At 43.6% G+C, this 25,020-nt stretch overlaps 1 protein-coding gene across 4 annotated transcripts in view; it reads left to right on the forward strand.

Annotated features, from left to right (window-relative positions):
• Positions 1-25,020, forward strand: part of DDI2 (DNA damage inducible 1 homolog 2) — a 53,029-nt gene that overhangs the window by 6,730 nt on the left and 21,279 nt on the right. For 2 of the 4 annotated variants that reach the window (XM_009199487.3, XM_009199581.2), the window contains exons 2-6: positions 2,795-2,924; positions 7,095-7,331; positions 10,184-10,310; positions 15,148-15,275; positions 20,588-20,716. In XM_009199487.3, coding sequence (XP_009197751.2) covers positions 2,795-2,924; positions 7,095-7,331; positions 10,184-10,310; positions 15,148-15,275; positions 20,588-20,716 — 751 coding nt within the window. Of the gene's footprint in view, positions 1-2,794; positions 2,925-7,094; positions 7,332-10,183; positions 10,311-15,147; positions 15,276-20,587; positions 20,717-25,020 lie in introns of those variants that run through there. The other 2 variants (XM_009199514.3, XM_009199545.3) reach the window with 2 other exon arrangements.

The following is a 25,020-nucleotide window of genomic DNA, read 5'->3' on the forward strand; positions in this document are numbered from 1 at the left end:
ACAGTGGCTTCACAGTGTTGATGCTATGCTGTAAGAGCCTGTCTACCTGCCATTTCTCTTGGCATACCTCTTTTTTCTTGTTGCACACCTCAACCTGTGATGCTGATCACTTCTGATTTATGTGGTTTTCCAAGCAGTCTCACAAGTTGTAATATGACTCCCAGTTGTTTTGCAGAAAATCTGTGTTGATGCTGATGTACTTTTACTGTGAAATATGTGCTTAAATAAGGGTGTGTGAATGGGATGATGGGAGTGACAGTTGCAGTCTGTTGAAATGTGGTTCTTTTTGTTTGTTTGTTTTTGTTTTTTAAGAGGCAGGGTCTTACTCTGTCCCCAGGCTGGAGTGCAGTGGTACAACCGCAGCTCACTACAGCCTGGACCTCCTGGGCTTAAGCAATCCTCCTGCCTCAGACTCCTAAGTAGCTGGGACTACAGTCACATGCTACCATGGCTGGCCATTTAAAAAATTTTTTTAGATATGGATTCTCACTATGTTGCCCAGGCTGATCTCAAACTCCAGGGCTTAACCCAGCTTGTGGGAGTTATATCTTACCGCTCAAGGTCATTGCCAAGGTATGATTTTTTCACACACAAAAAATCTGCAACCTCTGGCCTAAATGGGTTAAGCAATGCTCCCGCCTCAGCCTCCCCAAGTGCTAGGATTACAGGTGTGAGCCATCATACCAGATCTGAAATGTTTTTTAACTCAGCGGATTGGGCATTAAGAACTTAATAGTGGCCAGGCGCGGTGGCTCAAGCCTGTAATCCCAGCACTTTGGGAGACCGAGATGGGCGGATCACAAGGTCAGGAGATCGAGACCATCCTGGCTAACACGGTGAAACCCCGTCTGTACTAAAAAAAAATACAAAAAACTAGCCGGGCGAGGTGGCGGGTGCCTGTAGTCCCAACTACTCGGGAGGCTGAGGCAGGAGAATGGCGTAAACCTGGGAGGCGGAGCTTGCAGTGAGCTGAGATCCGGCCACTGCACTCCAGCCTGGGCGACAGACCGTGACTCCGCCTCAAAAAAAAAAAAAAAAAAAGAACTTAATAGTATTTTTTCAAGTCATGCATAAAACTTGTATAATTGGGCCTACAAATTTGCTCATATTCAGAATTCGATTTTGGTAGGAACTCATTTTCGTGTTCTATTCCTCATGTCTATAAATTCTGAGAGCAGATATGACAGAATCACTTTTTTTCCAGTTTAAATGCTGTGTTTTCAGTTTTTATTTCAGGTAACCTTACTATGAAAGCTGTAAGGAAACATAGAATGATAATGTTAGCAGAGAGAACTGGAAGGGACAGCTGTAATGATGATCTAGCCCACCTGCTTGCTTGACACATGGAAAGGGTGAGGCCTGGACCTGCTGAGTGTCATGCCCCTTGTATGGAGTTACTGGCAGAGCCAGGGTAGAACTCAGGTTCCTCAGTTTGCATGTGGCCTGGTGAAAAGTGAATCATTAGGAGGAAAACCTTTCAAAGCCTGAGTTTATTCTGAATGCCTTTCTGGAGTATGTAATAATGCAGGGCAGATTTTATGTTTTTTCGTAATAAAATTATAGGGTACCTTTGTTCTTTCTATCTATAGTACGTTATTTCATCTGTTTGTGCTCTCAGGTTTTCTTCAGTATGATTACACATCATAAAATATTTTTATTAGTAGTACATTCCTAATTATTTTTTTCCACTTGTATTTAGTTGTTATTTTCTTAGTTTCACTTTATTTTCCAGTCTTGCCCCCCGCCCCGCCCCGCCCCGCCACCAAGACGGAGTCTTGCTTGCCCAGACTAGAGTGCAGTGGTGCGATCTCAGCACTGCAACCTTTGCCTCCCGGGTTTAAGCAATTCTCCTGCCTCAGCCTCTGGAGTAGCTGGGATTACAGGTGCATGCCACCACACCTGGCTAGTTTGTGTATTTTTAGTAGAGACAGAGTTTCACCATGTTGGCCAGGCTGGTCTCGAATCCCTGACCTCGTGATCCACCTGCCTTGGCCTCCCAAAGTGCTGGGATTACAGGCGTGAGCCACCGTGCCCAGCCCAGAGTGATACAACTTTGGGAATGGTAGAAGAGAAGGAAGAATGCAGTGCAAGAAGGATGATGTTTGGGAACCTTTTGCCAGTGTACAAGATTATTTCAAAGTGTACACTTTATTTAGTAGTACTGTAGTTAGTTAGCATACCCAGAATAAATCATTCCCTTTTCCTCCCTGCTAAAAATTAAATCTAAAATTATATCAATTTTCGTAAATTCATTCTTTAGTTCATCAAATATTTGAGCATCAGTTATATAACAGGCCCTGTTCTAAGCATTTATGATCTGGTGAATGAAACAAAGTCCTTGTCCTCAAGTAGTTTACATTTAATGGGGCAGAAGGACAATAAATAAGTAAATATATATTGTGTTAGTCGAGAGTATATTTTAAATAACATATTAGGGAAGAACTCTAAAGAGTAATGTTTGATCAGAGACGTAAAAGGAAAAAAAAGGAGTTGAAAAAGAACATTCCTCAGGTAGAGAAAACAAGAGAAACAGCCCTGAAGGGGAAGTTGATCCCTGTTATTTGAGGAACAGCAGTCATAGTGAAAGACGAAGTCAGAAGGAGAGCCAGGGGCCAAATTGTTTGGTCCTGATAGGTGACGGGAAGGACTGTGGGTTTTGTTCTGGATGTGGTGGGAATCCACTGGAGGGTTTGAACGGAGTGTGACATCTGATTCAGAGGAAAACTGGTCCTTCTGCTTTGTGCTCTGTTACTTCTCAGTGCATTATACTGTTGTGTATCTTTTCTTGTTGTAGATCGTCTATGCTGAAAGACCTCTCACAGACAACCACAGATCATTGGCTTCTTATGGCTTGAAAGATGGGGACGTTGTGATTTTACGACAGAAGGAGAATGCAGACCCTCGACCTCCAGTGCAGTTCCCAAGTAAGACATCTGGTGGTTGAGCATCCCCCAGCACAGCCATCAGCAGGTAGCAGAGCGTAGCGCCTCAGAGTTTTGGATTTGCTTTGGATTCAGACTGCAGAATACAGATCCTGACTCTGCCTTTTCCCTGCTGTGTAACCTTGAACAAGCATTTTAACGTCTCTAAATTGGTTTCCTCTTCTATAAGATAGGTGCCATAATTAACCCCAACTCCTAAAGCTGACGTGAGGCTAATGCATGTAAAATCTTCAGCACATAGCAAGCCCTCAATAAATATTAGCTTCTGTTATCAGTGATAATTATACAATAATCTTTATCCTTGGGAAGGACTTGAAAGAATGCGTAAGCCTATGATTTTGCTATTTTGTGTCTGTCCTTCAGTGGCCAAGCCTTTCTGGAGCATTTTATAGCCGGCCAGGCACTTGGAGCTGTATTTCACATGATCTCATAACTTGATTGTGTGAGGATTTACATAATAATTTGCATAATAATTTATAATTATGAAGCCAGATTTTAAATGATGTCTTTAAAGTTACATGACTATTAAGTGAGGGCACAGGAATTAAAATGTGATTTTTTTCCATTATGCTGAACTTGATAAACTTTAAGCAGCTTGACCACCAAGTTGTGGTTCTTTCCTACCAACTGTGTTAATCACATACAAAGAAACATTTATCTATCTTTGATGCTCCTTTTATAATAGATGTTTATGGTCTGAAATCTGTGCACTGGGATTTAGTAGGTTCTATGTCACTAAAATAATATGCAGAATTGTGTGGATGTGAACGTGTGTGTGTACTGGATAAACAGAGGGTCATACCTTTGTTCAGATACTTGAAGTGGCTTATGGATCCACAAAGTGTTTTATAAGGTCTTAATGTGAAACAGCTTGGTGAAATGTGTGGTTTTTTTCCATTCCCTGCCATATTCAGATAGATTTTCTTAAATAGTGTTTAGCCCGTAGGTCACCAGTTTTAACGTTTATGGTGGCAGATGCTGGCAGTGTCTGGGTGATGACAGACTGACTGCAGCTTTAACCACAGTGTTTCCATTCAGCCTGAAACTGGAGCTTACTGAGACCATCAAGGACTGGCTCCACCAGATCTGGAAGACATTAGTCCCTTGGGGCCACAGTTAAACTTTAGAAAGAAGTTAAAACTTCTTTCTAAAGAAGTTAAACGTATTTAAACAACTGTGACAATCAGTAAAAACCACATCTTCCTTTGGTTAATTTGATGAGATTGTTAATTCTGGAATTTACTTCTTCCCCCACCACCCCCTGTATTGTTGCATATGGACAAGAGAGCCAACGGGTTGGGGCGGGAGTGATCTGGTCTATTAAGTAAACATGTTTTTGAGAATTACTCTGAAGTGAATGGACTCTCAAGATAATGTATAACGGGTGGAGATAAAATGTCTTGACCTGCAAAGAGGGCCCACCCATATATGTTTTTTCCTGGCTGGTATAGATTAGCTACCTCACAGAGATCATCCTGTTAACTTCACCTTTTCCTTGGTTGGGAGTTGAAGAAAGTGGCTAATTGAACCCCTGCTAAAGGGTAGAAATGTTACATCATGAGTTTAAGCTTTCTCTTTTTCTATCTGAGGTCCAGAAAGGCTTCAGGATAGTCCCAGACTTGAGACAAGTTTGTTTGTTTTTTGGTTTTTTAGTTTATATAAAATCCTTAATAGTGCAAGGATTGTGCTATAATTCTGATCACTGTGGAATTGCTTAGTGTACTGTCATTTATAACATTAAACACAATTATCTCTAAGAACAGTACTCATTGTTCAGACAAGTTTGACCATCAAATATATTTTTTGGAGTTGAAGGAATGTTCATTGACTCAGGCCTAACCCCTCATTCTGGTTCTCCTTGTTTACTTTTCTTTTTCATTTTTCTTTTTTAAATAACAGTTTTATTGAGATACAATTCATGCATTTAATTTTTGTTTACTATATTCATGAGTTGTGTAACCGTCACCACAATCCATTTTAGCGTATTTCCATTACTTTAAAAATAAATCCTATACCCATTTATAGTCATCTCCCATTTCCCCCTAGACTCCGCAGCCTAGACAACTACAGGTCTACTTTCTGTCTCTATGTATTTACCTATTTGGGACATTTCATATAAATGGGGTCATACAATGTGTGAGTCCTTTGTGTAAGAATTAAAATTCCCTTTTATTTTCCTTTCAGTTTAGTAAGGTCAGCCGAGCCTGGCATATAGAACCTGGGAGTTCTGGCTTCTAAAATATAGTAGTTTTTGGTGTAATCAGCACTGAGAACCGATGCAAGTCCCTTTTCTTCTTTTCTATAAAATGATGACACTGTTTAGCCCCCCAGGGGCATGAGAAGAGTTAGCAGAGATGCACAGATGAAAGTATAAATTCAGAGAACTATTAAGAACTTCCCTGAGCCAATACGTTTAGCACTGACTTGCAGAATTTAGCATCTAATATTTATGCTGCTCACTTGATATATATAATATCCTTTGATCCGGCTGGGCAGGGTGGCTCACTCTTATAATCCCAGCACTTTGGGAGCCTGAGGTGGGTGGCTCACCTGAGGTCAGGAGTTCGAGACCAGCCTGGCCAACATGGTGAAATCCCATCTCTACTAAAAATACAAAAAATTAGGTGGGCTTAGTGGCAGACGCCTGTAATCGCAGTTACTCAGGAGGCTGAGGCAGAAGAATCACTTGAACCCAGGAGGCAGAGGTTGCAGTGAGGCAAGATCGCGCCGTTGCACTCCAGCCTGGGCAACAAGGCAAGACTCTGTCTCAAAAAAAAAAAACAAAAAAACAAAAAATTCTTTTATCCAAGCGCCAAGGCTGTTTGAACCATATGTCAGACCAGAGTAGGATTTTTCTCAAGAACAACATCCAGACTTATGCAATTATATTTATTGAAACTAGCTTTAATTTTTTTTTTTTTTTTGATACAACGTTTCATTCTTCTTCTTTTTTTTTTTTTTTTTTTTTTTTTGAGATGGAGTCTCACTCTGTCACCCAGGCTGGAGTGCAGTGGCCAGATCTCAGCTCACTGCAAGCTCCGCCTGCCGGGTTTACGCCATTCTCCTGCCTCAGCCTCCCGAGTAGCTGGGACTACAGGCGCCCGCCACCTCGCCTGGCTAGTTTTTTGTATTTTTTAGTACAGACGGGGTTTCACCGTGTTAGCCAGGATGGTCTCGATCTCCTGACCTCGTGATCCGCCTGTCTGGGCCTCCCAAAGTGCTGGGATTACGGGCTTGAGCCACCGCGCCTGGCAAAGTTTCATTCTTGACGCCTGGGCTGGAGTGCAATGACACGATCTTGGCTCACTGCAACCTCCGCCTCCCGGGTTGAAACGATTCTCCTGCCTCAGCCTCCCAAGTAGCTGGGATTACAGACGACTGCCACCACCCCCAGCTAATTTTTGTATATTTAGTAGAGATGGGGTTTCACCATGTTGACCAGGCTGGTCTGGAACTTCTGACCTCAAGTGATCCAGCTGCCTTGGCCTCCCAAAGTGCTGGGATTACAGGTGTGAGCCACCGCACCCGGCGGCTTTAATTATTTAAAAACATAAATTAAAAATCTGATGTCTGTTGTGAGATATTTTATTTTATTTTATTTTATTTTATTTTATTTTTTTTGAGACTGAGTCTGGCTCTGTCCCACAGGCTGGAGTGCGGTGGCCGGATCTCAGCTCACTGCAAGCTCCGCCTCCTGGGTTCACGCCATTCTCCTGCCTCAGCCTCCCGAGTAGCTGGGACCACAGGCGCCCGCCACTTCGCCCGGCTAGTTTTTTGTATTTTTTAGTAGAGACGGGGTTTCACCTTGTTAGCCAGGATGGTCTCGATCTCCTGACCTCGTGATCCGCCCGTCTCGGCCTCCCAAAGTGCTGGGATTACAGGCTTGAGCCACCGCGCCCGGCCGAGATATTTTATAAGCTAAAAATTTGGGGTTACTACTGTCACCTTCCCCCTATTTTTCTTCTTTCCTATTGATTCACTCTCAGCCTGCAGTCTTTATATTCAGAGTCAGCATGAGAAAGAACAAGGGTAAAGTCTACAGTTACCTTTGCTGTTGTCATGTACCATGTATGAGCAAGTGTTCTGCTGTTTCCTTCAAGTGCTTGTTTTTGTAGAGTAATTTGAGTAAACTGAATTGATTTTCCCCAACAGACTTACCCCGAATAGATTTCAGTAGTATAGCTGTGCCTGGCACATCAAGTCCCCGGCAGCGCCAGCCACCAGGAACACAGCAGTCCCACTCATCTCCTGGAGAAATAACTTCATCTCCTCAGGGCTTGGACAATCCAGCCTTGCTCCGAGGTATGTTGCTGGCCAACCCGCATGAGCTGTCCTTGCTGAAGGAACGCAATCCACCCCTGGCAGAAGCTCTGCTCAGTGGAGACCTTGGTAAGCTTATAAATTTGGAAGGCTGTTAGGCTGGCCTGAGGTGAAGAAGCTGTGTCATAGCAAATGTGAAGAGACTCAAGCAACACTGTGTCAAATGATTTATTGAACATACCAGTTTTTTCTCTGTGAGAGGTAGATTAGTGCTAAAGTCAAAGGCCGAGTTAATGGGAATCAGCAATAGAGTTTTCGGAGTGAAATCCATCTAGGCCACCCCCCTCGGTTTACTTTTTGTTTTCCTCATTGTTTTGGCAGCGCATAACCTAGGTACTGATTTTTTTTTTTTTTTTTTTTTTTTTTTTGAGATGGAGTCTCGCTGTGTTACCCAGGCTGGAGTGCAGTGGCGCAGTCTTGGCTCACTGCCAGATCTGCCTCCCAGGTTCACACCATTCTCCTGCCTCAGCCTCCTGAGTAGCTGTAACTACAGGTGCCTGCCGCCACGCCTGGGCCGATTTTTTGTTTTCAGTAGAGATGGGGTTTCACCGTGTTAGCCAGGATGGTCTCGATCTCCTGACCTCGTGATCCGCCTGCCTCAGCCTCTCAAAGTGCTGAGATTACAGGCGTGAGCCACCGTGCCCGCCCGGTACTGATATTTTAACCTGTTAGATCTTCAATTAAAGAGCACCAACAAGCCAGCTGATGCCAGCTGGCATTTTTTTTAGTTACAGGAAACAGGTTCAGTGCCCTGTATGGCAAAATGAAATCACCTTAACCTCAGTGTACTGCAAGTTATTTTTTGTAGAGATGGAGTTTTGCCATGTTGTCCAGGCTGGTTTCAAATTCTTGGGCTCAAGCAGCCTGCCTGCCTTGGCCTCCCAGAGTGCTGGGATTACAGACATGAGCTGTCGCACTCAGCCAACTTTTAGCCATCTTTATGAATCGAGTTTTCTCTGTAAATTGCTCTCATTTTACTCTTGGATTTATGAGTTAAATTGGGTTAAGTCTAAAAACATAACAGACACTTAATGACTCATTCCTCAATTGACTGTCTTTAAATTGGCAATCTTTACCTTACAGCGAAATACATAGATTTTAAATATACAATTCCTTGAGTTTTGACAAACTCCTGTAAGCCCAATCAAGACACAGGACATTTCTCTCACTCCGGAAAGTTCCACTATGTTCCTTGCTAGTCAGTTTCCTCTCCTTATAGGTTACTACTGTTTTGATAATCTTACAGTTTAGTTTCGCCTGTCTTCATGTATATGGAATAATAGAGTGTCTGCTCTTTCGTGTTAAGCTTTTTTTTTTTTTTTTTTTTTTTTGAGAGGGAGTCTCACTCTGTCTCCCAGGCTGTAGTGCAGTGGTGCGATCTCTGCTCACTGCAACCTTCACCTCCCAGATTCAAGCAATTCTCCCACCTCAGCCTCCCAAGTACCTGGGACTACAGGCGTACACTACCACACCCAGCTAATTGTTGTATTATTAGTAGATAATACATGTTGGCCAGACTGGTCCCAAACTCCTGGCCACCATGTTGGCCAGACTGGTCCCAAACTCCTAACGTCGTGATCCACCTGTCTGGGCCTCCCAAAGTACTTTCACTCAACTTAATGCTTTTTAGATCCATCTGTATTGTGTGCATTAGTAGTTCAGATAAACCTTGTCACAATATCTTTTAATTTTTTATGTCAGTATGTCTAATCACCAAAGACCGTGATGATGAGGCATTTAAGTTTGCACACTTAAACGTACCACCATTTAAGACATTGCAAAATAGGCCGGGCACGGTGGATCACCTGAGGTCAGGAGTTCAGCACCAGCCTGGCCAACATTGTGAAACCCCATCTCTACTAAAAATACAAAAAATTAGCTGGACGTGGTGGCAGGTGCCTGTAATCCCAGCTACTTGGGAGGCTGAGGCAGGAGAATCACTTGAACTCGGGAGGTGGAGGTTGTAGTGAGCCGAGATTGCGCCATTGCACTCCGGCCTGGGCAACAAGAGTGAAACTCCATCTCAAAAAAAAAGACAAATTGCAAAATAGATTCTTGTTGTAATGTACATCTTGTAGCAAGCAGTGTTTTCTCTAATTTTCCTGCCTATTATTTCATCAGAACACACACAAAATATAGGTAGACTAACAATAGTTTATACTTAATTTATCTGGCTTAAGGCAGGGCATATTATAAAGGAAATGAAACTAGAAGATGAAAAGGAGATTATATAATGCTGTATTTTGTTTCTAGGTAATAGGACAATGAGGACAATGGGGAGTAACGGGGAGGGGAGGAGTGGGGACATTCATCTGCCACATGATCACTCCCCACTGTTTTAAATTGGAAAGTTGTTACCTCTGAGTAGAAACAAATATGATAGATAACTTCTTATAAAAGATTTTTGCAAATACTTTTTTTTTTTAAGACAGGGTCTCACCATGTCACCCAGGCTGGAGTGTGTGGTGCCATCACAGCTCACTGCAGCCTCGACCTCCTGGACTCAAGCCATCCCCCCACACTTGAACCCCCACCCAACAGTAGCTGGGACTACAGGCATGCACCACCATGCTCGGCTAATTTTTGTATTTTTTGTAGAGACAAGGTCTTGCTATGTTGCCCAGGCTGGTCTCGAACTCCTAGGCTCAAATGGTCCTCCCACCTCAGCCTCCCAAAGTGTCGAGATTACAGGTGTGAGCTACCACACCCAGCCACAAATACTTTCTTTATGCTGAATTTAAATGACGAAATAGCCTTGACTCGGAGAATAGAAAGTAAATGTAATTGCTCATTTCAAATAAGCTTTAGGCATCCTCTCTGCATCTTACAGTTGTAGTTTGAGAAATTGTTTGGTGTGGGAAAGTATTGATAAAGGTTGAAAATACAGCGGTATTGAAGATTTTTCTCCCTTATTTTTGTAGAGAAATTCTCTAGAGTCCTGGTGGAGCAGCAGCAGGACCGAGCCCGGAGAGAGCAAGAAAGGATTCGTCTGTTTTCTGCTGATCCCTTTGACCTTGAAGCTCAGGCAAAGATAGAAGAAGATATCAGGTAATGAATGACCTGTTCATCTAAAGAACAAGACTCAGAGACTCCAGATTTCCCAAACTGCAGGGTATCTAACATTAGTTGGGCATCTGCTTGGAGGCAGCTTCTCTGTTTTACAGTTGAGATAGTAACCTCAGTCTTTTAGTTTAGTCTCTCCTCTTTCATTTTCTATGCATTTCGATTCGACATGACAAAGATATAGGTACTGAGTTTAATGACTTTCTGTTCTAAAATTTTAAGGAAGACTCCCTGACTAGCAGACAGAACATCATAACACAGTTCTAGATAAATGACCCCCAGACTGAGCAGAAGCCACCCTCTGGTGAGACCGCAAGGCTGGTTGCATATTACATGGGCTGATTTGACCCTCTTTCTTTAGACATATTGTGTAAGTCCTGACTAAATCCAGGGCTTAAACATGATTGGATTAGAGAGGGCTCTGAGCTGATGGAACATTGGTAGTCCTAAGTCTGTTTTCCTGCTGCATTTCTTGTACTGGCCTCAGTGGATAAACTGAATATTGGACATGTTTCCAGCCCTCAGTTTCTGTAATGCAGTGGTTCTCACCTGGGGCTATAGTAAAATCATATGAGAAGCTTTTAAAAATGCAGATGCTTGGGCTCTTCTCTCAAATCTGATGAATCAGAATTGTTGGGCATGGAGCTCAGGCAAGGACAGTGACGCCGTTCCGGCCTCAGTCACACTGATAGTCACAAGCAAGATTCTGTTCAGTCATTCTCTGAAAAAAAGGACAGCTGCTTTTCCCGCTTCAAGTCAGTTTTTGTTTGCTAATTGTGAAAAAGTATAACTAAGAAGAGGATAACAGCAATGATACTTACACTTAGACTACTTAGCCTTTTAGGGACTGTGTCGTCATTTCGGTTACTTAAATGAAGCCTAACTTGGTCATTGTATTACACTATCAACTTAGAAATCAAATCATGCTTTTTTAAACTTCTCATTCTTTTTATCTTTTTTTTTTTTTTTTTTTTTTAGACAAGGTCTCTCTCTGTCACCCAGGCTGGAGTACATTGGCACAATAACTAGCTTATTGCAGCCTGGACCTCCCCCAGACTGAGGTGTTCCTCTTACCTTAGCCTCCCAAATAGCTGGGAATACAGGCATCCGCCACCATGCCCAGCTAATTTTTTCATTTTTTGAAGAGACAGGATTTCACCATCTTGCCCAGGCTGGTCTTGAACTCCTGAGCTCACGCAATCCACGCGCCTCAGCCTCCCAAAGTGCTGGGATTATAGACATGAGCCACAGCACTTAGCCCTTCCTCCTTCTTCTTTTTCATTTTTCTTTTCTTTATTTCATGTGTTTTTTTTTTTTTTTTTTTTTTTTTTTTGAGGCAAGGTTTTGCCATGTTGGCCAGGCTAGTCTCAAACTCCTGACCTCAATTGATCTCCCACCTCAGCCTCTCAGAGTGCTGGGATTACAAGTGTGAGCACCATGCCCTGCCTCATACTCTTCTTACTACATTTGAAATCAGAAATATAGGCTAGTCATGGTGGCTCATGCCTATAATCCCAACACTTTGCTCGAAGCGAGGAGTTTGAGACCAGCCTGGGCAGCAAAGTGAGACTCTGTCTTTACAAAAAATAAAATAAATTAGTCAGGTGTGGTGGCATGCACCTTCTGTCCTAGCTACTCAGGAGGCTGAGGCAGGAAGATGCCTCAAGCCCAGGAGTTGGAGGCTGCAGTAAGCTGTGATTGCATTCCAACCTGGGCAAGAGAGTGAGACCCCCATCTTAGGGGAAAAAAAATATATATATAATTGTACACTAGAATTAATTGACAGCCCTAAGTCATTATGAAACTTCGTCTCAAAAAAATAAATAAGAGAAATGAAATAGATAGTGTCCATATGGCTCATGTTTCTTTCTAGGGCTTGAGTGAAGGAAATGGGGTAACACATCTGTTCTCTTCCCCACCCCCTGCTCAAGATGGAGTCTTGTTCTGTCGCCCAGGCCTGAGTGCAGTGGCACAATTTCAGCTCATTGCAACCTCCTTCTCCCAGGTTCAAGCGATTCTCCTGCCTCAGCCTTCTGAGTAGGTGGGATTACAGGCATGCACCACCACGCCAGGCTATTTTGGTATTTTTAGTAAAGACGGGGTTTCACCATCATGGCCAGGCTGGTCTCGAACTCCTGACCTCAGGTGATTCGCCCTCCTCATCCTGCCAATGTGCTGGGATTACAGGTGTGAGCCATTGCACCTGACCACATTTACTCTTTGAAAGGTGAAAACCTTGTACCTCTGAAGAGACTCTCTACATATGGACCCCAGAAAAGCCAAAGTAGCTGGTGTTATTGCAGAGGATTTTTTGTTGAAACTCATTTGGGTGGGAGTCCATGCAAGATGAAGTATACAATTAATTTTAGGTTATTTCTATGTTTAATAATGTGCAATAGCATAAAACCTGTGTAATTATATCAAATGTCTGTTAAAGTTTCATTTGGCTTGTTACACTAGTGATTACACAGGGTATGTGAACACCGAGGTTTGATAGCTTTCATATTTGCCTAAAGGAAGGTGCCTTTGACTTTCTGAGTTTAAACTTTGTTGCAAAATGGCTGATAAAGCCATCAGTTCACTTGAGCTCAATGATTATTATGAAAAGGGCAGAAACTATAGTTAGAGCCAGAGTCAGCAGAGTTTTGTTTATTTGGGTCTCTGACGTCTAGACTGGAGTGCAGTGGTACGATCATGGCTCGTAGCCTCAACTTCTCGGGCTCAGGTGATCTTCCCCCATCAACCTCCCGAGTAGCTGGGTCTATAGGCACACCACCACATCTGGCTAATTTTTCTTGTATTTTGTAGAGACGAGGTTTCACCATGTTGCCCAGTCATGTCTTAAAGTCCTGGGCTCGAGTGATCTGTCCAACTCCCAGAGTGCTTGGATTATAGCTGTGAGCCACCTATAATGCTTGGCCTGAGGTTTATTTTTTGTTTGTTTGTTTAAGAGACAGGGTCAGCACCATAAAACAGGGCCAAAAAAAAAAAAGGGGGGGGCCGTGTCTTGCTCTGTCGTCTAGGCTGGAATGCAGTGGTACCATCATAGCTCACTGCAGCCTCAGCCTTCCAGGCCCAAGCAATCTCTTGCCCCAGTCTCCTGAATAGCTGGGACTACAGGCTTGTGCTACCACGCCCAGCTAATTTTAGTGATAGGGTCTCACTGTGTTGCCCAGGCTGGTGTCAAACTCCTGGCCTCGAGTGATCCTCCTGCCTTGGCCTCCCAAAGTGCTGGGATTATAGGCATAAGCTGCTGTGCCTGGCTTTAGTGGACTTTCTACAAATGGGCAGATAGTAAGTATTTTAGTCTTTGCAGACCAGACCATACAATCTGTGTTGCTCATGTTCAACTCCACCACTGCCATGTGAAAGCAGCCATAGATAATAGGACAGTATGTAAATGCATGATACTACTGTGTTTCCATAAAACTTTTTTTGCCTAAACAGCAGACTATGATTTACCAACCCTGAATTTACAGTGTAGTTTATCCCGAATCTTAGAACCTGTTCTGTTAGTGTCTCAGTCTTCAGGTAAGTTGCCCAGCCTCTAACCTAGTTTCCATTAATGTTGGTAGTATTTGATAATGTTTTTAAAAGGAGATTGATTCATGCTGTTTTAAGGGAGTAGAAAAAAATTGGGAATAAACATGAGATGTTGGAGTAAGCAATAACTCCCTTTTGTTGTTTTTCTCATGTAAGAATTAGAGTTGTGTTGATTTTTTTGGTTTTTTTTTTCCTTTTGGTGGGGAAAGATGGGGTTTCACTGTGTTGCCCAGGCTGGTCTGAAACTCGAGCTCAAACTCCTGAGCTCAAGGGATCCACCTACTTTGGCCTTCCAAAGTGCTGGAACTACAGGTGTGAGCCACTGCACCTGGCATGTTGATTTTTTTTTTTTTTTTTTTTTTTTTTTTTGAGATAGTGTCTCACTCTGTCACCCAGGCTGGAGTGTAGTGGCGCGATCTCGGCTCACTGCAACCTCTGCCTCCCAGGTTCAAGTGGTTCTACTGCCTCAGCTTCCTGAGTTGCTGGGATTACAGGCGCCTGCCACCACGCCCAACTAATTTTTGTATATTTAGTAGAGATGGGGTTTCACCATGTAAGCCAGGCTGGTATTGAACTCCTGACCTCAGGTGATCCACCCGTCTTGGCCTCCCAAAGTGTTGGGATTACAGGCGTGAGCCACTGTGCCTAGCCAGCATGTTGAATTTTTAAACATATCGTTTCATGGATCAAATGAACTATGAAACACATGTAGTTTTAAGCGATGGATGCAGTTTTTTTGTAGCATAAGCTGTTATATGAGCACTGTATACTAGATGCTTTGTACCTCTCAGCAATGTAGGTAACAATTATCCTCTATACAGATTAGAAAACCCAGTCCTGCAGATAAAGCAGCACAAGAAGTTGAAATATTTGTGTTTTCTGTTTGTGAACTTTTTGTAATGTTCTGGGCTTAGGAAATGTATTCAGATACCCAATAAATCCTCAGTTAAAATTGGAACATTCCCAGAGTTCTAACATTCTGCCAGAAAAATGGGGTTGTGACCCTTGCTCTCCAGTTTCTTATTTCTGAATATATAAAGGCAGCTCAGTGTTTTACATAGGGTAATTTTTATGCCTTTAGATTTTCTGCCAGCTGTTTATCTTACTGCCTCCTAGGAAATGATCTCTTGCCCCATATAGCACCAGTTTTTCTATGACTCGGCTGCTGTGCTTGGGGCAAAAGATATGTACAAATCTGTTTTTTAATATTGTGACTTTGAAACTGATTTCTCTCCATGGAATTAATGTTTTCAGTGTCCCTGGTCTTGTTCTGTTACAGGCAACAGAACATTGAGGAAAACATGACAATAGCTATGGAAGAGGCTCCGGAAAGTTTTGGCCAAGTAGTGATGCTTTATATTAACTGCAAAGTGAATGGACATCCTGTGAAAGCCTTTGTTGACTCAGGTGACGTCTCTGTCTTTTATTTCTTGGTCTCCCCTCCAACATCCTTACCTGACATGGGAGAAGGGGAGGCTCAAGCATCTGTTCAGATGGCTGTAGTTTTTTTTTTTTTTTTTTTTTTTGAGATGGAGTCTTGCTCTGTCACCCAGGCTGAAGTGCAGTGGCGCGATCTTGACTCACTGCAACCTCTGTCTCCTGGTTTCAAGCGAATTCTCCAGCCTCAGCCTCCCGAGTAGCTGGGATTACAGGCGCCTACCACAACACCGGGCTAATTTTTATATTTTTGGTCGAGATGAGGTTTCACCATGTTGGTCAGCCTGGTCTTGAACTCCTGACCTTAGGTGATCCACCACGCCCTGCCCAGATGGCTGTAGTTCTTTAGGCTGCTAACTCACCAGCCTGGGACTTACTGTTTCACTTGCCAGGCATTCTGTTGGTATTAGGTTTCTTTCTTTAATCATTTCTTAACCAGTTTTGTATTTTGTGATGTCTTCTTTATCTTCCTAGCTCCCCTTGTCTAGCATCCTGAATTTCTTGGATATTTCTGTAAAAAATTGGGAATACGTAGGTTTAGAAGAAGGAGCTATAAAAGGAGCTATGTAGGGTATAATCAAACACATTTCAGCCTAGCCTGTGCACCAACACTTTGCCAAGATTTGGGAGGAGTGTAAGGGTATCTGGGTGTGGTTCTTACCCTTAAAGAACTTAACAACCAGGTAAGGAGACAGGGATTCTTCTGCTTGAGGGTCCAGGTAATTTACATACTAGTTGGCACCTTTTCTGTCAGTAACAACTGTTTGTTTTTTAGTAAGACTACACCATGCAGCATTTTGTGGGTGTATGACTGGTCTCATACATCTTAATTCTGGGTGTCTCACTCAAGACTGTAAGAAAAGTGAGTTCCTAGAGTAGAAAAATCCCCTGCTCAAATAATATTTTCCTCCTTGGCTATGTATTTCTATGTAAAAAGAAAAAAAGTATTTTCTTTCATTTGTTCATCTACGCATTCCTGAGCACATGCTGGGTTTCAGCTTTTTCTCTCTCTTTTTTTAAAGAGAGAGTCTGTGTCACCCAGGCTAGAGTGCAGTGGTGCGATCAGCTCACTTCAGCCTCCAACTCCTGGGCTCAAGTGATCCTCCAGCCTCAGCCTCCCAAGTAGCTGGAACTACAGACATGTGCAACCATACCTGGCTGATTTTTTTAACTTTTTGTAGAGAGAGTTCCCCTGAATTGTGCAGGCTGATCGGGAGCTCCTGACCTCAACTCTCATTAAGAGTTTGTACCTTGAGACTGGGTGTAGTGGCTTATACCTGTAATTCCTGCATTTTGGGAGGGTGAGATGCATGAATTGCTTGAGCCCAGGAGTTTTGAGACCAGCCTGGGCAACATGGGGAAACCTCGCCTTTACAAAAAATACAAAAATTAGCTGGGTGTGGTGGTGCATACCTGTAGTCCCAGCTACTTCAGGTGAATGTTGGAGCCTGTGGTGACTGCAGAGTTCAGGGCTGCAGTGAGCTGTGATCGTGCCACTGTGCCCCAGCCTGGGGAAGTGAGACCCAGCCTTCAGGGAAAAAAAAAAAAAAAAAAAAAAGAAATTTGTATCTTGAGATACATTCCTGGGAGAAGTAAATTTACTGATTATTCCGTTTTAAAAATGTCTGTTGTGTGTAGGGCCTTGTGCTGAGTGCTTCGTGATAAGACTTAGTGGCTGGAGCCTCAGAGGGCGCCTGTGTGAGTGAAAGACAAATACATAGGAGAAGCTAATAGAATACTCAGTGTGTATTGATTCCTTATTGTGTGCCAAGCACCATGCTAGGTGCTCAATGTAATCATCTTACTCAATTTTATTTCATCCTCGGAACAGCTCTATGTACTTTGTTCTACTATAGTTCCTATCTTATCCATAAGGAAACTTAGATATAGAGAAGATCAAGTCACGCTTCCAGGTATACAGAGTTCGTGAGTGGTGGGCTTTGGATTCAGCCCCAGGTCCCCTTGATGCCAGAAATCTCAACCACTGTGCAAAAATCAGGTGAATGTTGGATGGCTATAGAGACCACTTTCTCACTCTGACCGAGGCGCTCAGGAGAGTCTTTCCAAAAGACAGCGTTTGAGCTGAGGCTTTGGAAAATGCAGGAGAGCAGTGAAAGGGGCCCTTCTCACCCTGGGTTGCTTACTTTAATAACTTGCTTTTGTAGATTAAAGTTAAAAAGGAGGAAGAAAAAGAGAGAGCTGCCTTTCCAAATTCCCTTTTCCTTCATTATTTCTGGGCCTTTTAAAATCTAACCTTTCTCAAATACCAAGAACTTTTATTTCTTATAAAGTGTAGGGTACCTGTGAGTAATATGAGCAGAAGTGTTGGAATTGAGTGAGAGGCAAAGTCATTGCAAAAGGGCAGTCAGTTGAGGAGGAAGTGGGTCTTGAGCTGGATCTTGAAGCATCGGTGGAATTCAGAAAAAAAAGCAGGAGAGAGGGAGTATTTTACCGGAGGGTCACAGTGAGTGAATGGCAAAGGCGACATTCATATTCCTCCTGCTGAAGCAGAGGGTTTAGAGTAGTTAGAATGTAAGGCCAGAAAGAAACAGTGGAGCCAGGATGGGGTGGGATCTGAAGCTGTGGTGATGGTAGTTTGAAACTAATCTCATAAGGAGTGGAAACCATTGAGGACTTCTAAGCAGATGAAGAAATAAGTGATTTGAAAATGGTACTGTTGGCCCAGTGCAGTGGCTCAAACCTGTAATCCCAGCACTTTGGGAGGCGGGTAGATCACTTGAGGTCAGGAGTTCAAGACCAGCCTGGCCAACATGGTGAAACCCCATCTCTACTAAAAATACAAAATCAGCCAGGCATGATGGTGGCACGCCTGTAATCCTACTGCTTAGGAGGCTGAGGCAGCAGAATCGCTTGAACCCAGGAGGCAGAGGTTGCATTGTGCTGAGATTACACCATTGTACTGCACTCCAGCCTGGGTAACAGAGCAAGACTGTGTTTCCAAAAAAAAAAAAAAAAGTGGTATTTTAGGAAAACTAAAGGTAGATACAGATCTGGAGAATTCTGTACCCCTATGGGTCACAACAATTTCCTTTCTTTACGCATCCACGGAGTGGTTTGGAAGCCAGAACAATTGTCCTCTTGCAAGAGAATGGCAGCGTGAGCCAGGCTGATCACTATGGTTAGAAGAAAGAGCATCAGGACAGGCGCGGTGGCTCACGCCTGTAATCCCAGAACTTTGGGAGGCCAAAGCGGGTGGATCACCTGAGGTCAGGAGTTCGAGACCAGTCTGGCCAACACAGTGAAGCCCTGTCTCTACTAAAAATACAAAAATTAGCCGGGCGTGGTGGCACTTGCCTATAATCCCAGCTACTTGGGAGGCTGAGGCAGGAGAATCGCTTGAACGTGGGAGGTGGAGCTTGCAGTGAACCAAGATTGTGCCATTGCAGTCCAGCCTGGGCAACAAGAGTAAAACTGGGCTGGGCGCAGTGGCTCATGCCTGTAATCCCAGCACTTTGGAAGGCCGAGGCGGGCGGATCATGAGGTCAGGAGATCGAGACCATCTTGGCTAACACGGTGAAACCTCGTCTCTACTAAAAATACAAAAAATTAGCCGGGCTTGGTGGCAGGCGCCTGTAGTCTCAGCTATTCGGGAGGCTGAGGCAGGAGAATGGCGCGAACCCAGGAGGCAGAGCTTGCAGTGAGCCGAGATCGAGATCGCACCACTGCACTCCAGCCTGGGTGACAGAGCGAGACTCCGTCTCGAAAAAAAGACGAAAAAAGGGCATCAGAAATTGCATAGACCTTATTTACAGGTTTGAGAGAAGAAAGAAGACTAGAAGAGTCAAAAGTGAACAATGCACAGGTTTTATGGCTGTGAGAAAATAATCCCATCGGCAAAGACAGAGAAATCCAAAGTGGGAATTACTTGGGGAGAAGGAGTTTTATGCCTGTTGGCTTTGACAGAAATGTCCAGTGCACAAGAATGTAGAACTAGAGTTTCAAGGAGAAATTAGGACAGTAAAGATTATAGAAGCGACTGTCTTCTACATAGGCCAACCCTCCGAGTATGTGTTTCTGGGAGAGAAAATAGCCTAAGTGCCCTCCTATTTAAAGGGAAGAGAGTCTAATTGTTGGAGCAGAGTATGGAAGTCCACTTCTAAATTTTGGGAGACTGCATGATTTATTAATAGTAGACTATGGTGTCCCAGTGTGAGGTTTTTGTTTTTAATTTTATTTTTTGAGCAGATAAAGTAGTAAATAATGTACTTACTTGCTTACATAGTGAGATGGGATATTACTATGTTGCTCAAGCTGGTTTCCCACTCCTTGGAGGTGATCCTCCTGTCTTGGCCTCCTAAAGTACGATTGCAGGCGTGAGCCACTACACCCAGCCCAAAGTTTGATATAAAAACAACTTGATAGGACCGGACACTGTGGCTCACACCTGTAATCCCAACACTGGGAGGCTGAGGTGGGCAGATCACTTGTGGTGAGGAGTTCCAGACCAGCCTGGCCAAAGTGGTGAAACCCCGTCTCTACTAAAAACACAAAAATTAGCTGGACATGTCGGGCGTGGTGGCTTATGCCTGTAATCTCAGCCCTTTGGGAGGCCGAGGCGGGTGGATCACGAGGTCAGATCGAGACCATCCTGGCTAACACTGTGAAACCCCATCTCTACTAAAAATACAAAAAATTAGCCGGGCGTGGTAGCGGACAGTACTCGGGAGGCTGAGGCAGGAGAATGGCGTGCACCCAGGAGGTGGAGCTTGCAGTGAGCCGAGACTGCGCCACTGCACTCCAGCCTGGGTGACAGAGTGAGACTCCATCTCAAAAAAAAAGAAGAAAAATTAGCTGGACGTGATGGCACAAGCTTGTTAATCCCAGGTGCTCAGGAGGCTGAGGCAGGAGAATCGTTTGAAGCCAGGAGGCGATGGCTTAAAGATACTCGGTAAAAAGTGCAAGAGGCGACGGCTTAAAGATACTCGGTAAAAAGTGCAAAGTACTGCTAATTTAGCATTGCCATCTGTAGACACGGGACATCATTGCTTTCTACTGGTAAAGTTTTAAAATGTCATTTAATTATTACATTGCTACAAAATATTCTTCGCTCAATGTCAAATTTTATATAGTGTTTCAGTTTACAGAGTAGAACTGAAAGTTGATGAGGCAGGCCTGGACACTTGCTAGGTAGAAATGATTTTGTAGAGAGAAAAGCCTTGGGGTGTACTTGGTTTTTGTTTTATTATTAATTAGTGCTATATTTTGAGTCTTCTCATAAAGTGGATTTGTTTTTATTGTCTGATGTTTCTCTACTTCTCCAGGTGCCCAGATGACTATTATGAGCCAAGCTTGTGCAGAAAGGTGTAATATAATGAGACTGGTGGATCGTCGGTGGGCAGGGATTGCCAAAGGAGTGGGCACCCAGAAGATTATTGGAAGGGTACATCTAGGTGAGCAAAAGGCACTGGGGCTTGCTGTCTTTCTGTAGGCTATTTGTAGGTAGGGTAGTAGATTTTCAAGTTTTTAGAGGGTTTTTTGTTCTTATTTTGTTGTTGTTGTTTTAAATTTCTTTTGTGTGGGTATGTCTGAGCCAGCAAGCCTAATTTCTAGAAGTTTTAAATCCTGTGTTCTGTCAAAGTTATGTGTTTCTGCTGGTTACAAAAAAACTAGTCTCTTCTACGTTTCTATTTCCTGAAAAGCTAATCCCTTTCCATTATTTTAGCTGATTTATTTTGATACTTACCTGCATATTTCTAAGTAACATGTTTATTTTGCTGTTTACTTATATGACTGTGTTTGAGAGCTGAGCCATCTAATTGAATGTGATTGCTTTTCTTTCGTGGCTAGTATTATTTTCTCTTAGAATTAATAATTGTCCTGTTTTTCTCACTTGGTTTCTTGCGTAGTATTCATCCTAGACATTTCCTAATTATGCAAATCTCCTTTAAATTGATTCAAACACACCCAATAGCCTGTACATTTCATCCTGTCAAAGACACTTCTTGAGCCTGGACCGGCAGTTTCAGGCCTGCTTCAGAGCTGTTGTTTTGGAATTTGACTTGACTGAGTCCTGCAGATTCCTTTCTCCTCTGTCTTGTGTTGGATTACGTGAATCCCTTGTCTTCCTCTTTTTTATCTGCTCCTCAGTTTATTGGAGTGCATCTTCCAGTAACTTTCTTAGAAGAGGTGTGTGGCAGTAAATTGAGACTAAGTATCAGACATGTCTTTTTTCCCTGCCTTCTACTCGTCTGCCTAGGTTGGAAATCATTTTCCTTCACAATTTTGAGGCATTGCCCCTTAACCTTTTCACTGTCAGTGTTGCTGTAGTGAGGATGGATTCTGTTCCGATTCTTGATCCTTTATGTGAAAACTTTCTTTTTCTTTTCTGTTTTTTTGAAACAGTCTTTGTTCTGTCGCCCAGGCTGGAGTGCAGTGGCGCGATCTCGGCTCACTGCAACGTCCACCTCCCGAGTTCAAGCAATCCTCCTGACTCAGCCTCCCTGAGTAGCTGGGATCACAGGCGTGCACCACCACACCTAGCTAATTTTTGTGTTCTCGCCATATTGGCCAGGATGATCTCTCTCAAATTCCTGTCGTCAAGTGATCGATCCGCCCACCAGGCCTCCCGAAGGGCTGGGATTATGGCGTGAGCCACCGTGCGCAGCCTTGTTTTTCTCCTTTGACGCTTATAGATCTTCCCTTTGACCTCAGCGTTTTGAATTTCCACAATGGATGCTTGGGTGTGGATCTCTTCTCATATACTGTACTAGGTACTTGGTAACCTGTATAGTCTAGATGGTCACATCCCTCCGTTCTGGGGACTTTCTCCGAATGATTTTGACGATGATTTTCTCCCCTCTGGAATGTCTGTTATTCACATAGGATAATCTATCCTGGTCTTGTCCTCTAGTTTTCTTCTCTTTTGTTTTTCTGTGGGATTTCTTCAACTTTGTCTTCCAGCCTTTGTGTTGCATTTTGTATTTGTTTGTATTTTACTTTATATGGTTTTCATAAATGTCTTGTGATCCTTGGCATCAGCTCACATTGAAGAGTGAGCCACTGGCTGGCTGCGATGGCTCACACCTACAATCCCAGTGCTTTAGGAGGCTTATGTGAGGTGATGACTTGAGGCCAGGAATTTGAGACCAGCCTGGGCAACAAAGGGATAACTCGTCTCTACAAAAATTTTTGTTAAATAGCCGTGTGTGGTGGCAAGTGCCAATAGTCCCAGCTGCTCGAGAGGCTAAGGCAGGAGTATTGCTTGAGCCAGGGAGATAGATGCCGCAGTGAGCTGTGTTCATACTACCGTACTCCAGCTTGGGTGACAATGAAACCTTGTCTCAAAAAAAAAAAAAAAAAAGGAGTGGGCCACCAAAAGGCTTGTTTGGAAAATGACCTGGGTAGGCAGCCATGGCCCTTGTGGCCTTCACTGTAGGATGGGTCTAGAAGTTGGGAGGAAGAGAAAGGCTGGCATCTCAGTTGGATTTTATTTATTTCCCCTGGTTTTCAGTTAGATACTTGTTCTGTCCCTGTCTCCCTCCATGCTCACCTCTGTTAAGAGTGCCTCTGTTTCACCCTCTCCAGAAAATAAGGCTCTAGTCTGCTACTGGGGTGAAGGGTCTCCTGGCCTAACAGAGTGCAGGAGGGACACCCCAAGGGCTAACTGCCTCTGCAGCCTTCCCGCCAGCCTTGCTGCTTTGGGCCCATCTCTCCTCCTATCTGCAGAGGTATTTGTGACCAGTTCCTATGCCCCATAGGAGTTCTGTAATGTCAGTTGGGTGGCTGCTCAGTTTTCCTCACTGTCATCTGCTTTTTAGCTCTAAAATTTTGTTCCTATGGTCTCTACTATTATATTTGGCCTTAAAAAGTTACGCCTTAGTGCTGAGCGCAGTGGCTCACGCCTGTAATCCCAGCACTTTGGGACGCTGAGGTGGGTGGATCACCTGAGGTCAGGAGTTCGAGACAGCCTGACCAACATGGTGAAACCCCGACTCTACTAAAAGTACAAAAATTAGCCCAGCGTGGTGGCGGGTGCCTGTAATCCCAGCTACTCAGGAGGCTGAGGCAGGAGAATCACTTGAACCTGGGAGGCGGAGGTTGCAGTGAGCTGAGATCGTTCCATTTCACTCCAGCCTGGGCAACAAGAGTGAAACTCCATCTCAAAAAAAAAAAAAAAGAAAAAAATGTGCCTTAGACACAACCCAGAAACCCTTTTTGTAATGTTTTAGAAGTAAATGTGGATAAAGGCGTGTGTTCAGTCCTTCATCTCTAATCAGAATTCTTTTTATTTTCTTGTTTTATTATCTGTTTAATAGATGCTTGCTATAGAGAACTTCAAAAGTATAGAAATGTGAGATGAAGGTAAAAAACATTCCTTAAATTCCTGTAGTGAGAATCAACCACCGGTATCATTTGGGCATATCTCCTTCTGGTCTTTTTTCTGTGCATTTTTTTATCTTATAAAAGGTGATTATTTCGGCCAGGCGTGGTGGCTCACACCTGTAATCCCACCACTTTGGGAGGCTGAGGTGGGCGGATCACGAGGTCAGGAGATCGAGACCATCCTGGCTAACATGGTGATACCCCATCTCTACTAAAAATACAAAAAATTAGCCGGGCATGGTGGCAGGTGCCTGTAGTCCCAGCTACTCGGGAGGCTGAGGCAGGACAATGGCGTGAACCCGGGAGGCGGAGCTTGCAGTGAGCCGAGATCGCACCACTGCACTCTAGCCTGGGAGACAGCGAGACTCTGTCGCAAAAAAAAAAAAAAAAAAAAAAGTGATTTATTTCATGTTTAAAATTTTATATTCTGCTCTAAGAAAAAGTGAAACTTTTTCCCAATGTCATTATAAATTTCAAAATAATTATTTAAATAAGTGAATAAATGTATAGCCTTCTGTTGCAGGTTTAAAGAACAGCTTTTGGGTTGTTTTCTTTTTTTTTTTTCTTTTTTTTTTTTTTTTTTTTAGACAGTCTTGCTCTGTTGCCCACACTGGAGTGCAGTGGCGCAATCTTGGCTCACTGCAGCCTGTGCCTCCCAGGTTCAAGCGATTCTCCTGCCTCAGCCTCCCAAATTGCTGGGATTACAGGCAGCTGTTACCACACCCGGGTAATTTTTGGATTTGTAGTAGATTCAGGGTTTCACGATGTTGCCCAGGCTGGTCTCAAACTCCTGAGCTCAAAGTGATTCGCCTGCCTCAGCCTCCCAGAGTGCTGGGATTACAGGCCTGAGCTGCTGCGCTTGGCCAGTTATGTTTCCTATTATACCATGGCAGTATAGCTTTCTACATATTTTGATTTTTTTTCCCCTAGTCAAGATTCCTGTAAGTGAAACTACTGAATCAAAGTTCCGAATGCTTTAGGACTCTTGATATGTTGCTAACCTGTACCAATCCGGTTTATCCGCCACTGAATGAATATGCATCTTAATGTCCTGTACTGTTAAGCAATATTAGTTTTCCCTCTTAAATTTACAAATAAGGCTGAGTGTGGTGGCTCATGCCTAAAATCCCAGCACTTTGAGAGGCCAAGGTGGGCGGATTGCTTGAGCTCAGGAGTTCGAGACCAGCCTGGGCGACATAGCGAAACCTCATCTCTACTAAAAATACAAAAAATTAGCCAGTTGTTGTGATGTACGCCTATAGTCCCAGCTACTCCAGAAGCTGCGGTGAGAGGATCACTTGAACCCAGGAGGCAGAGATTGCAGTGAGCTGAGATCATGCCAGTATATTTCAGCCTGGGCAATAGAGCAATA

The sequence above is a fragment of the Papio anubis genome, chromosome 1 (genome assembly GCF_008728515.1).
Source record: "Papio anubis isolate 15944 chromosome 1, Panubis1.0, whole genome shotgun sequence".
Classification (NCBI taxonomy): Eukaryota; Metazoa; Chordata; class Mammalia; order Primates; family Cercopithecidae; genus Papio; species Papio anubis.